Source organism: Lepidothrix coronata, unplaced genomic scaffold (assembly GCF_001604755.1).
Source record: "Lepidothrix coronata isolate B3197 unplaced genomic scaffold, Lepidothrix_coronata-1.0 Scaffold22, whole genome shotgun sequence".
Taxonomy (NCBI): Eukaryota; Metazoa; Chordata; class Aves; order Passeriformes; family Pipridae; genus Lepidothrix; species Lepidothrix coronata.
Window position 1 is genome coordinate 2,501,746 of NW_016690202.1, and position 14,638 is coordinate 2,516,383.

A 14,638-nucleotide genomic window follows, 5' to 3' on the forward strand; every position below is an offset into this window, starting at 1 on the left:
TATCATCATGGCTAGGCTTTGCGAACGAAGATTTGAGAAGGACTCTACCCACACTTGCTGCAAGTGTGCTGGTGGTTAAAAAGGCCAATGCGAGATAGGCAAGTGTGGTTCCAAAAGGCACAGCAGAAAGTCTCCTTAGGCGGTATTGGCAAGACACGGTTCTTTCTGCATTGTCTTTTCTCCTCAAGAATGAATCTCTGTGTGTTCTCAAAAGAAGCAGCAGCGTTATGTATAGTGTGCCTCCATGTCTCCTGATTGGAGGCCAGAGTAGACCAGTTATGTTGATCAATATGGCGAAAGCTAAGATATTGTTTCAGGGAGTCCTTGTATCTTCTCTTCAGGGCTCCTCTCATGCGGCAGCCGGTGGCAAGTTCACCATAAAGTAGGGTCTTAGGGAGGTGGTGGTCCTTCATCCTGGAGACATGCCCTGCCCAACGCAGCTGTGTTCTCAGTAACATGGCCTCAATACTCGTAACTGCTGCCTGTTCAAGAACAGACACATTAGTCACGTAATCAGTCCAGTGGATGTTTAGGATTGTACGGAGGCAGCACTGATGGAAGCGTTCTAAGTGTTGCAAGTGGTGGTGGTAAATGACCTATGATTCAGATCCATATAAAAGAGTAGACGGTACAATACCGTTTACAGGAGCTCTGTAAACACTGATCTTTGTACTTTTCTTCAGGTGTTTATTACACCAAACTCTTTTATGGAGTTTTCCTAAGGCACTCTATGCCTTTGCTAACCTGTTGTCTATCTCTTTGTCAATCTTACCGTCCGAGGAGATGGTGCTTCTCAGATAATTAAGCTGCTGGACTGACTTGAGCTCTGATTCACCAATGATGATATGAGGATGATGGAAAACTTCCTGAGGTGCAGGTTGGTAGAAAGATTCTGTCTTCCTCAAGCTGACTTCCAGCCCAAAAAGCTCAGCAGCCTCTGCAAAGTGAGATGTTAAACACTGCAGAGCTGCTTCTGCGTGGGCAACAAGAGTGGCATCATCAGCATAAAGCAGCTCATGGACAAGAGGATTTAAGGTCTTAGTGTGGGCCTTCAGTCACCTTAGGTTGAATAGCTTCCATCGGTATGATATTGGATGTAGATACTGTTTTCTTCATTGAGGTCTGCCATGGCCCTTTGGAGCATCATGCTGAAGAAGATTGTGAATAGGGCTGGTGCAAGAATGCAGCCTTGTTTCATGCCATTGGTTATTAGAAAAGGCTCAGAAAGTGCCTTGCCATATCTGACTTGGCCGCGCTGATCCTCATGGAGTGAGATGATCATTTTAAGGAACTTCTAAAATCTGCCACAGACCTTTTCTGCTCACAGTATCAAAGCTTTGGTGAAATCAACAAAAGTTACATAGAGTCCTTTATTCTGTTCCCTACACTTCTCTTGCAGTTGTCTGAGAACAAATACCATGTCTGTGGTGCTCCTGTTGGCTCTGAAACCACATTGGCTTTCAGGTAGAAGTTCTTCTGCTATAGTGGGTATTAGTCTGTTCAAAAGTATTCTTGCCAGGATTTTGCCAGCAATGGAGAGCAGGGTAATGCCTCGGTAATTTGAACAGTCTAATTTATCTCCTTTCCTCTTATACAAAGTGATGATGACTGCATCATGAAGGTCTGATGGTAGTTCACCTAGTTCCCAGCAATGCACCACGAACTCGTGAAATTTAGCATGGAGTCCTTGGCCCCCATGCTTCCAGACTTCAGGTGGAATTCCATCAACCCCAGCTGCCTTGCCGATTTTCACCTAGTGTATGGCCTTAAGAGTTTCTCCCATAGTAGGGGCAATATCCAATTCATTTTTCACCGGTTGTTGTGTAATGTACTGAAGAGCTGAGTCTTGAACTACATGGTTGGTACTGATAAGAATCTGAAAATGTTCAGACCATTGATTCAGAATGGAAATTTTATCTGTGAGAAGCATTTGACCATCTGCACTAAGTCAAGGGCTTTGAACCTGGTGTGTAGGTTTGTACACCTCATAGGTGTAGGTTTGTACAGAGGATCCTCATAGAATCCTCTGTAACCACCCGAATCTGCGCACAATTGAATCTTTTCTGCTAGATTTCTGCCCCAAGCAAAATGACTTTTATTTCTTATAGATAAGAAATAAAAAAGAATAGGGCACTGAATACATGTGTAGAGTGGTTTTTCCTGGAGTAGAAGCAGATGCAGACACATGAACCAGGCAGAGCTATAAAATGGCACTTCAGAGTAGGTGCAACATGTTCTTAAGTGAGTAATTTACACATCTGTATAATCAAATATATTTGCAACTTTAAAAATACATATTTGTAATATGTAAATCACTAACATGAGCTATGAGTAATTTACTCATGAGCAGTTGAAGATAATCCAATATACTAAGATTCTTACAGCCAGTAAGGGTTGTGGATGTAGGTTTGGTGATTTGTTGACAACAGGCCCTGTGCATTATCAGCACCAGGATGGGCACTGCATTAGCCCACTATTCTTGTGTCCTGCCAAGCCACAGCAGATCAGTGTTAATACCAATCAGATAATATTTTGCGGTTTTTAAAGTCTTTTTAAACCTTACCAAGACATTAATTCTTAATTGAAACACCATTGAGTAATTCCAATTACTTCTAAAATATAAAAATTTATATTGAAACACGTTGTAGTGGCGAAGTTTGAACAGTATTATATAAAATTGGGATAACAAAGGTTACAATTGTATGTTATTCAGTTCAGGCAGTTATGCAGGAGTGTACTGTCTTTCGCTTATTTTGTCAGCAAACATGATTTGCTTCATATGTGGATACTTCATTGATTTAGTGTAGTAGTCCCTGAAAAATGTATATTGGACATCTCTAACTGTGATGGATTTAGACTAGATGCCTAAAAACCATCAGTATACAGGAAAACATGTTCCATTTACCTTAGCAATCTCATTTATAATTTCTTGGTACTTAGTTGCTGAAGACACTAATCCTGCTTGTTCCAATGTCCGGAGATTTCTCTGAATTTTTCTTTTCTTTTGTTCTATTGGCAGCTGCCCATCTTCAAAAATAGACTGACTGTCCTTCATTTTCTCTGGTGTTTTGGAATCTAAGATGGCACGTTTTTCTACAAGTTTCAAGTTCTCAGATTCCTGAGTAAAAAAATAATCCAGAACAGTTATTTTCCAGGTTATGAGAACTATTAAACATTCAAGTACATTTAATTCTCAAAGGAAATTATCAAGAATCAGAGTGCAGGCTTTATTTATGTCCTCTTATCACATGGTCTGAAAGTTCTCCATTTACTATGCCTTTGGACATACCTTAAATAACTAATCACAACACCTAGACATGTATTTCAATTAATCAAAATATTTAAAATCAGCCAGAAGGCTCAATTACTTCACTGAATTGTGGGATGACTGTCCAGATCTCACAGGTGTCCTCTACATGTACACACACTGAAGTAAGCCAAAATGTGCACGTTGTTGAAGTGGAGGTTTTTTTAGTGTTGACAGGAAAAACTTCAACTGAGAGCTCTTCCCACTCAATTCCCATACCAAGGATAACAGCAGTTCCATGGGAAGAGGTTTGCTTGTATTTATTAAGCAAATAAACTATATGTCAGGGAACTTGAGTTAAGATACTGAAGTTCACAAGGAAAAAATAAAAAGATACAGCAGAAGGATTCACCTCAGGCTATTTGGTTGTATAATAACATAGCAGAGAAAAGACCCTGTTTACAAAAAAATGTAAAGACAAAAATATTCTAGTCATGCTAGCTTACAGCAAGACTTAATTTTTCATTTCCTCTGTTTCCAATTCCAAAGCTGTTTTCAATTATATAGTAAAAATAAAATCGCAAGTCTCACATTCTAGATCTGAATAGTCTAAAACCAGCAACAAATAATTGTTATAAGGTGGTGGAGAAAGTTGTCAGAGATCTGTTAAGGCTTTCAAATAGCTCTAATAAAATACATACTCTCTTCCCTATTCAGGCACAGCGTAGCACTTACCTGTTGTGCAGTGGCTGGTGTTTCTAGTATTTCTAAGAGCGTATCCCCTGGTTGTGTTCGTATTACATCCACAATAAGTCTTTTGGTCCTTTTGAAAAGAATATGTCGATATTACAAAACAGATGTCACTGGATCACCTCTGCATGTAATTTCTTCAACCATAAAATTAGTGAGCTCCCCCTTTGTTACAGATTCTTGGTAAAGTTTGTGTTTTCTAGCTTTATATGTTTCAGAGCTTCCATTAATAGTGTTGGACATTGGTTTCAACACACATCTGAATAAAGAAATATGTGCAAACTTCCCTCCTTTTGTTTGAGAAAACTGGCACAGTAAATCAGTTACTGTTAACAAAAATATGAACAATAACTCACATGTGAATTTTAGTTGTGATCATGACAAAACAGCAGATAAGAATATAGTCTTTGAAAAGCCTGACCTACTCGTGATTCCATTAAGGGTCATATTTACTGAATAAAGTGGAATTGCATACAAAACTACTGAACTTTGAAGGAACTTTATATTTGATGCAGTGCATTTACGCAAACCACTTAGGGGCGGATATTTCTCTAGTAGCAACAGACGAGCATTTCCTTGCTAAAAAAGGGAAGCTGCTTCACCCTGATATGTAAACCAGTTCTTTTTTTGGCAAGAATTTATCTTATTCCTGCTGCCTATTCATCCATAGTACTTCCAAGAACATCCTGCTTCAGAATTCTATTAATTTGGAGGACAATGTTATAGATATACTTCATTATTTTTAAAAATGAAGAGAAAATTGAAGACCTAGCTCAAGTTTTTAAGGTAAATGTCTAAATATGATCAAAATTTCTGTGATAAAACCTTATGACTTGATTTAAAGTGATAGTGTACTTATATACAGTTGTGGTTTTGTTGGTGTTTTCAGTACAAGAAATTCTCAAAAATTCAATGAAGTGGGATATTCATTTACTAGTATACAGGCAACATTATCCAAAACCACCAAGTATTTGGGTATGATCCAAGCTTCCATGGAGAGGGCAAAGTAGCACAGGCAGACATGATCACTGCTCCTTCCATGTCAGAAGGTAAGCTGCTAAACCTCCTGGAAATTAGTTAGCTCATCCAGAGCTATTGTTAACTGCACTGAGCAGTTTTAGCCCATTCAACAGATTCTGAAGGACTGGTGCTAAAGGTATTTTTCCTTCACAAAATCTCTTGGAATCCCTCCACTTTGCCATGAAGAAACAAAATAAAAGAAAACAACGAACAAAAACCAAAACAGGAAGGTTTCCTAAGAGTTGGTTCACTTGGGCTACATCCATGTATTGCTGCTTTCTCTGCCAGGCAAAACTTTTGTCAGTCTTTGGTGGTCACCACCACAGTCTACATTAGCATATGTGGGATCCTGTTACTGTTTTATGCACTGCCTTAGAAACAGGTGCTGATATGGTTGATAAGACGCAAGGCTTATTTCCACTTCCTTGCCCATGAACTTCCTCTCCCTGCTTACCAAACCTGCTCAGCTCTTGTTTTCTAGAAACACCCATCTTGGGCCTTCTCTGGCCACTTGCTGTGCGGCATCCACACACTCAAACCATGCAGACCAGGCGCTTTACATCAAGTCCCTTAGACAGAGGTACCAGCAAATTTTAGACCTCCTCACAGGAGCCTTAAAACTATTTAGAAAGCAAATATATCAATATTTCTATTGAAACAAGAAATAATCAGAGAAACAGCTATGACCTAAATTTTAGACAGGTGCCCAGCATTTCACAGTTGCAGTAAAAGTCTTCTCTGCAGCTGGGGTAGGAAAGCTAAACATCTGTACTTTTCCTTCTCTTGTGTAAAAGCTAGCAGTAAGTATTTTGACTTTTGATACTGCTGCAATTTAACACAAGTTGCTAATTATTCTTCTGTCAGGTTTCTCAAAAGATGGGAAGTATTACTTAAAAGCACTTTACGCAATAGAGTAGTTAAATTGTTTTCTTAAATCCCATGCTATTGTTTCAACATATTTCCACACAATGTAGAGCATTGAAGAAATTTATTTTGGCATTGATTTTGCATATTTTTACAGATTCAACTAAGGGATAGCATTTTACTCCTACACGCAGGAAGAAAGGGCAGGAAATACAATTTTCTATTTTTTTTTTTTTTTTTTTTTTTTTTTTTTTTTTTAGGGACAGCAGCAGGCATATCCTTTTTATAAAGCCAGCTTAGAAACAGCTCTAAAGTCTTGGTCTCTGGAATACCAACTGACTAAAACAGTTTTGATCTGACAGTTATTAAAATCTCTTTGCTTTAGATCCCATGTTATATTTGATCACAGAATCACAGAATTGACTGGGTTGGAAAAGACCTCTGAAATCATCAAGTTTCAACCCTTGATCCAACACCGCTGTGGCTACTAGACCATGGCACTAAGTGCCACATCCAGTCTCATCTTAAAAACCTCCAGAGATGGTGAATCCACCAGGTAAGAGGTTACATAAAAATCTCAGTGTTTTCTACTATAAGATTCAGATTAGATGTTCTACTATAAGATTCAGGTCAAAAATGCACAATTGCAGTGGAAAAACTCCTCCTCTCTTTAGAATGAACAGTAACAGTTTTCTTGTACTTAAAAATCAGACTTTTTTCCCCTCAGACTTTAGCATTTATGGCTTTTATAGAAAAATTGCATGATTATATTAGCTAAAAAGTTTCTTCAGAAGTAACACTTCATACAGTCTAATAAATTCAGTTTACTGATTTCCGATTTAAAAAACTTAACAGATTAGAATTGAATTACAGCCCATATCTACACTCCTAGTTATTGCAAGGGTGTAAAATCTTTATGTTGTATTTCCCTTTAATGTGAACTACTGGCCTTCACACATGTGGGGTATGTATAAGCACAGTAATAGAGGAGAGCAGCATCCTGTTCTCCCCCCTTGTTCAGGTTGTACCAGGAACTTGAAAAGGCCAATCCTTATTCTGGACACAGAAGATGGGTGCCAATGATTTTATATTAAGTGCTTTCATATAAATAGTTTTTACTATCAAGTAGTTTATATCCCAGGGTATCCCAGTAGCCGTTTCTTAATTTGTTCATCAAATAGAATAAACACAGCTTTCTTTCCCTGGATGAAAACACGCACTGTCCCTGCTGAAGTGACAGTTGCATCCTTTTCAAATGCCTGATGTCACTATGTCAGGGAAGTGTTTCCTTTTGAGGAGGAGGAAAGCACAGTGTGATACTGTCTGACCCTTAGAAGTCTAGACAGCTTTTCATCTCTGTTTTCCCAAGGCTGTATTATTTTAGAGCAGAATGCTTTTACAATTCCATAAACAAACACTTACTAGGTTAGATAATGATGCAGTCATGCTCCAAAACACAAGTGGCAGTATATTTATTTTCTGGAAGAACTGTCAGTTCCTCTGACTTTTGCAAAAGTTTGAGTAGAACTGAACACAAACTAGATTTTGAAAACTGAGTGCACTCAGCACCTCAGGAGTGCACTTAGGCAGGCAGCAGTGTCAAAGCAATTTTTTTAAAAGAGAAACAAAACAAAAAGAAAAGCATTGTCAAAATATAGGGGTTTGAGCAAAACTTACTTTATCATCAGGCTTTTGAGATCCTGATCTTCACCTTCTCGTAACTCATATTTGCTTGTTAGAGACAGTGATATCTCTGTTTTTGCAAGTTGATTCAGCGTGCTTTCCTTGTTCGGGTCATTGGGATCAACAGCTCCTTCCCCTGAAAAGAAGCGTATTCTATTTCAAGTTTTCCTACTTTCCCATGATTCAATTAATGAAGCAAACAAGTGCCTAGATGAATCACTGTAAATAATCAGAAATCTTAAGTTCATTAAATAGCCCACATATTCCTCCCAGCAGTCTTTTTTTTTTGGACATTGAATGATGAAAACCATAAGCTAGCTATTTATAAACCTGGTTACAATATTTTAAAAGTGACACCAATCCTTGCTGTTCAGGCTATTGATGTGCAAAATACTTCCATGTCTTCTCAAAGAATGCTACAAGCAATTCAACATCCTTTGTCCTAACACACAGTGATAATGAAAAAGTGAAAGAACAGCAGCTATGTTAACTGGCTGTTCACTTGGAAGTTGTTGTTATCCATGACTCCTAGCTACTTTCTAAACATGTCACATTTTTCTGCGATTAATTCAAGTTAAATGTCAGTCACATGCATTCCTTTCTAATAAATTTGCATGATTTTAAAAAGTCATTTGAATAATTAAGTATCAAAAGAAAAAATAGCTGGTTTTAGAATTCTCCATGCACTTTTTGTAAGTTTCTAGCCAACACTAGCCAACTTAAGATCAGATTGTTAAAAAAATCAGTTGTTTCCTATCTGCAGTTTAAGCACAACCGGATCATTCTGCTCAAAACATTATTAATTTTTGGATTTTGAATCACATCATTAATCTGTAGAGTGATTACTGCAATTAGAAGAAGGTCAACATGTTTACTTAATAATAAGTTACTTATTGTAACTCAGTGTTACAATAAGTGTTCAGTAAAGAATTCTCTAGTAAATAAAGGATCAGAAGCTATTGCTCTGAGAGTATTTAAGTCAAGCCTCTGTTTAATTCTGCCCCTAGAATGAAGTTACCCATAAAGACAAAAAACCAGCATACCAAGGAAAGACTCTATATCAGGAACAGGTCCCAGACCTTCCAGCAATTCATTCAGCAGGTCATTAGTCTCAGTGGCAATGGCATCCTTGTGTTCCAATAGTAGCTATAAATAAATGTAAATGAAGCCATCATCTAGAAAAAACTTTACTGGTACCCTTATACTTGAAAATAAACCTGGAAACTAAATGCTGAAAAACACAGACCTAGCACAGTCAGAATTATGAAAGACCTTCCCAAGGCAGGGAATCATGCTTGATCCTGGACTACAAGTTTAGAGTTGCCCTTGCTGTAAGACAGCTTGCTGTGCTGCTCTAGCAATCATCTCTGAACTGATGCTGAACGTCACAGCTGAGCAGAAGTGTAAGATTTGTGATTAGGACTAATGAAGTCCTAATTGTCAAAGATTAGTCAGAGTAAGGGGTGAAAATTCCAAAAGGGCATTTTGCTGCTATATCCTTAACTTAACACACAAAGGAAGGAAGACAGTATTGGTGGATACATACTTTCTGTGTATCCATTACAGTAGCTTACAACAGTATGAGTGAATGACTATATTTTGTAAGTGATAAACTGTCTGTGCAGCACCTGCTGCATGTAATAGACATGTTATGCTAGACATGAGACTCACTAAAAGGAATGTTTGATAAAGATTAGTGTTTACATATAACCACTTATCATAAACATACAGTCACAGGTCTATCCCTTAAAAAATTAAAAGAATAGGCACAAAGTCAATTCAGAAAACGTTTTTAGCAGACTTGGTTATAAGTTTTCACTTGAATAAAGCTAACTTATAACGTGATCTACTGTGAGTTGAGTATTCTACCTTTTCCATAGTGTATCTGATAATATTTGTGAGAAGTTCTTTGTGGGGCTTGTGGGCTTTTTCAGGGGTGTGTGTTGTTTTGGTTGGGGGTTTTTTTTTCAGCTTGGGGGGGGGGATACAGAGGGGACATATGGAAGCCAGAAAACAGATAGTAATAACCCAGCTTTAGGAGAAACATGTGGTAAACATTTAACTTACACCCTAATGAGTCATACTACAGACTGCAGTTCATCTGTTCTTTACCCATAGTAAAAACTGGCATGATGCCATAACTTCAGTCTTTCTGAATCAGATGTTTTCATCTGCTTCCCTCAAATCATATGACAGAATGCCAGAGTCAAAAAATACAATTTCTATTCCCAGAGTCAAAGGAGCTTTTTCAAATTGGTGTCACTTTCTTACCCAAGACAGGAAAGTATTTTTAAATGTTAGAAATATCACACAAGATTAGAACATAAATGTTCTTCTCCCATCAGAAAGTGCTATATACTAGTTATTACTCAAGTTGTTGCTTTTGCATGGAAGCAGTTGTTGTTTTTTTTTTTCCAGGACAAATGCAAGTTAAAGCTCAATTTCAGGACGTTTCAGAAATGAAGAAATTATCTCAAAAGGAAGAATGAAAACTAGGTTTTCTTCAGAGACTGTTTCAGATATTTGATAATCTGTATGCTTTAGTCTGTTGACTAGTCTGTTTCCAGTGACTTACTGAATGGGTATTGATAATTTCTTCGATGGAGATATATATGACAGGTTTGCTAAGGGTCACCATGTCTGAGTATTCATCAATATTGAATTTCTCCTCTGGTTCGGGAACATCACATGCTGCTTGAAAAAAATTCCTATGAGAAAATGAGAAAGACTTTAATAATTGTCCCTTGTAAATTCACTTTATTTAGCCAGTATAAAAATAGCCACGATCAAGTCTTTCACATACGTTTTTATTTCTCTTATAAACTGCAATCTACCCTCATTGTTTCAAGGAACCTTTTGAAGGCAACAAATCAGTGCAAATGATGAAGGGTTCTCTTTCCTGGATTGCTGGTGGAAGACTGTTTTAAAGGTAATTTTTTTCCTCCTTTTTCAACAAGGAATGAAAACTTGGTAAATATTAAGCATTTAGAGAACTCTGTATTTAATGCTCTAGAAGATATAAAAGGATTTCCACAGAAAGACTATCTGATTTTATGAAGGCACTTTGTAGTATGAGGTGTGCTGAGAAGAAATTATTTGAAATAGCTGGACAAAATTACCATTTGGCCTACAAATGTTTACATTGCTGTTACATAGAAAGTGAGCTGCTCAAAATGACAGAAAATGCAGTATTGGTTATAAATATAAGACTCTTGAGAGGAAAAAATGCAGAGTATAGGGAACTGAAACTTGCTTCTAAAATGACAGTGGTGTCTCTCCAAGTTACTGACTTCTTCAGGGATGTGCACAGGCAACCAAGGACCAGCAGGGTCCTATCATCAGAGGACCACTTTGTTTTCCAAACAGAGGACCTGAGTTGGAGTAGCTAGGAGAAACAGGGTTTTAGATGGTGCCTACAGGGTTGCTCCAGGAGCCATACTGCTTTCATTGTGCCAGCCCTGTGGTGTTGAAGAGGATACGTGTCTCAGGTTCAGAGGACCTTTAAAGTATTAGAAAGAAAAAATAAAAAGAACAGGGGAAAGGACTGGGATTCCTCAGTTTGGAGAGGAAAAGAGAAGTACAAATCAAGTTGTACAAAATCACAGTGGTGTTGCGTGAGATGTGTGCAGAATTCATTAATCATATCTAAAAAATTATGGCCAGAGGGTTATTCAATGAAACTGCAGGAAAATTTTAATTTTAACCAACAGGTAGCAAACTTCTTAAGATATCTACAGGTAGAGGTTGTGGATGCATTTGATCTCAAAGACTGAGGAAGGTTTGGACAAATTCCTGGACAAGTTCAAAATGCAGTTAAACATCTAGGCAGGCCTAGTAGCTTTTAACATAGCTAATATTGCACTTGCGGATGCTGGATGAGTAGAAGGGCAGGTGAGGGCAGCCACTATTGGTGTTTAAGAAGGGTTTAGTTAAAGTACAGAGCACAGGCATGCAGATACTTAATTTTGTAGAAAGATAGCTTACTTAGGAGGGGAATTCCTCCCTTTGTAGTGATCAAAGGGCCAGCTGGAGTAGGCTTTCTCTTTCATTAGCATTTTTTATTTTTGCTATAACACTTTCTACCCTATTGCTGCTTCATGTTCATGTCATGCCCTTAAATACTTTATTAAAGAAGATTACTAAATATCTTTGTATTCATGGATGATCTCTCAAGGAAAGCCATTATATGAACAGTGCATTTGCTTTCATGAAGGGCAGTCACTAAAGACAAAAATTCTGAATGCAAGTTTGTCACAAAACTCAACAATACTTCAAAGTAATAACAGCAATCACCCCAAAGATGGGCAATAATCCCAAAGAACTTGTGTCCCAGACTGTAGCAAAACACACAGTTTTCTATGACTGTGAAAGATAAAAGGATGAAATCCGTATGTAATCACTCAGCAAAGATGAAAGACTAAAAACAAAACCTGCAACTTTTTCCTGACAAGTAAGTTTTTTTTCCTCAGACAAAGATTCAGCTGTACTTCTAACTCAAAGCAGACATTATTTCTGCTGGGTAATGAATTACCTCACTCTGTTCTCACAGTCAGTGTTTGCAGTAAGGAAGCCTTCCTGCAACCAAGGCAGCAGATATGATCTCAAATTAATGCTCAAGCAAAAATACAACCTGTTACTCCTGCTCCAGCTTCCTCATCACCGGGTATTTCACTTTGTCAGATCACTCAACATCTTTAACTCTGAGCAGGAAATTCTATCAGTGAGGAGTTCACCTGCCTTACCCATGCTAGAGGAGAGTTCTTACTGTGTAGGTGTTTGTGAGGGCTTTGCATACCTGAACTTCTGGTAGGTCTGTGAGAGGTAAGTGTTCATAGATGATAGATGTTCACTTTCTCCTTCAAAGAGTTTGTTAGAAGCAGCGTGCTGGAGGACTTTTGCCACACAGCCTAGGTTCCTCCTCTGGTCAGGGTGTATCTGGCCCCCAGCTGTCATATCAATTATATCAAAACCATCAGGAGCAACAATGGCAGGGTTCATGTAGCGATAGTACAGAAGGTTGCCGACAATCTAAAAGAAAAAAAAAATTAGAGATTTTCCCTTTACATAAAGTAATGACATCTTAAAAACATGATCAATCATTTCTACTTCTAAATTAGACCATATGAACTGGTGCTAGAAGAATCCTTAAGACATGTTACCTACATGGCTAACTGAAAGGCCTTTTATGTGCTGTGCCTCCTACAACTCTGTGAACATCATTTGTGGGCTTTTACAACCACATTTCAGTTTGATGCTGGCAAGGCATGGAGTTAAACAACTCCTCTATATTTTGCAAGGTTCAGCTTCAGAGGCGCATCCTCTGAAGGGCTGCAGATACTGACAGCATTGAATGCATTCGTAGATAAGGGACCTGTTATTTGTCATGAGGAATGCAACAGAGCCCTAGAAAGCTAGAGAACAGATTTTCCAACCTGCAGTTTCTATAACAATGCTACAGTAACTTGTGCAGATGGTGACTTCAAATAATTCCTGATCTCCTAAACAGGCAGGACTTTTCATTCTGCAATTTGCTTTAGCTTGTATATAGTCAGCTGCAGAACTTCCAACTTATATATTTAAAGGGTCTTTACTGAAGTGCATGTAGTTCTAATTTGGGAGAGTTGCCAGTCTCTTGGCTGGCTGGAAGGCTTATGGAGCAATTCCCCTAAGCCCTTTGACAAGGCACCGTGGCTGTGCTAGGGTAGCAATGGCCAGTGGAAAGTACCATCCTTATCACGCACACTTTACTTTTCAGTCTGTACCAAATATCATTCATACAACTTTTACAAGAATCTTAAGTATAATATAATGGCCTACTTGAAATTTAGGGACCTTCCTCGTATTTAAATTACAATTTCTTAGTATGGTAACAACTTCAGGTGAGGGGAGAGGAAAAAAGAAAAGACTACAGTGTTCTCAATGAAAGGATTGCTCATGGCAAGGACCTCAGTACAAACCTAAGTTCCAAGATGATTCATACGAACTCCAGCCTTCTAAACACAGTTACTTTCCAAAACAAGTTGGGCACTACCTTTCATAAGAATTACTGAGTACCCAGATTAACATACCTAGCTTGTGACAACAGTTCCCTTTTCCCCTTTCACAACCCTTTGCAACTCAATAAGGAGTGCCAAATTCCTTCAGTTCCTGGTGTTCTCAGTTCCTTAGAATGCATAGTGTCAATAAAAATCCACTTTGCATTAAAATAACAAGCTGCTGGCTTGCCCTTAGAAGTCTACCTTTAATAGTTCGTCTTCTGTTGCATCCGGGAATTTCTCATGGAGCGAGCTTTTCAGAACTTTGGCTATATATCTCATTCCATAACTACATGTAGAACAGATGAAAAGGAAAAATATTGAGAAAGGCTTAGATGAAACACAAAACAATCATTCTAGTCAGCTTAAGTTATTGCTTTTTGCCCAGTCCCTTGAAGCACAGAATGAGCTGATAATGGAAAATACAAAAAGTTTCAAGTACAAGGAGAGGTTCACCAGGCTGCTAAAGCAAAGTAGAGGTTGAGAAACCACTCCCTCTGCTGGGGAAGTCATTTGAGAGACACATATCACAAGCCTTTGAAAACATAGAAAAGATTTTAAAGGATCTTCATCACAGAGTTTCAAGTGAAGCTTCACTGTGCACATGAACTGCAGCTTGGAGAGTCCTAACTCAGCACTTACGGCATCATATTGAGAGAAGAGAATATGGACGTGAGAACTTTGTCAGTTACTGCTCGCAAACTCTGAATCGATGATTCCAGTTTGTTGACCACTTCTGTGTGTGTCAGTGCTTGTTCTGTGGTTACATCATATGGCAATTTGCTGCAAAGCAAATGAACAGATATTAAATGAGACTAAATGCATTTGAGAATAAAATACTTTCTTTTATTTTCTTCATAAGGGCCATCAGTGAACAAAATGAAAGTCAGACACAAATACAGCTGAAGCTGGTTAAGTAACAAAAGTCTCAGATGCATTAGCTTCCTTTTTTGAAGGTAAGAAGTTTGCTTAGGTAGCGGTACATGTCATCATGTACCTTCCTTTAATTACAAAAGGGAAGTACGAATATAAGGCATGC

General features: G+C 38.1%; 1 protein-coding gene across 8 annotated transcripts in view; it reads right to left on the minus strand.

The window, feature by feature from the left end:
* Window positions 1-14,638, minus strand: part of IQGAP2 (IQ motif containing GTPase activating protein 2) — a 105,641-nt gene that overhangs the window by 3,937 nt on the left and 87,066 nt on the right. For all 8 annotated transcript variants that reach the window (XM_017808177.1, XM_017808173.1, XM_017808170.1 and 5 more), the window contains 8 exons: window positions 14,242-14,382; window positions 13,804-13,888; window positions 12,360-12,592; window positions 10,140-10,272; window positions 8,608-8,710; window positions 7,559-7,700; window positions 3,983-4,070; window positions 2,906-3,118 (listed from right to left, as the gene is read on the minus strand). In XM_017808177.1, the coding sequence (XP_017663666.1) occupies window positions 2,906-3,118; window positions 3,983-4,070; window positions 7,559-7,700; window positions 8,608-8,710; window positions 10,140-10,272; window positions 12,360-12,592; window positions 13,804-13,888; window positions 14,242-14,382 (1,138 nt within the window). The remainder of the gene's footprint in view (window positions 1-2,905; window positions 3,119-3,982; window positions 4,071-7,558; window positions 7,701-8,607; window positions 8,711-10,139; window positions 10,273-12,359; window positions 12,593-13,803; window positions 13,889-14,241; window positions 14,383-14,638) is intronic.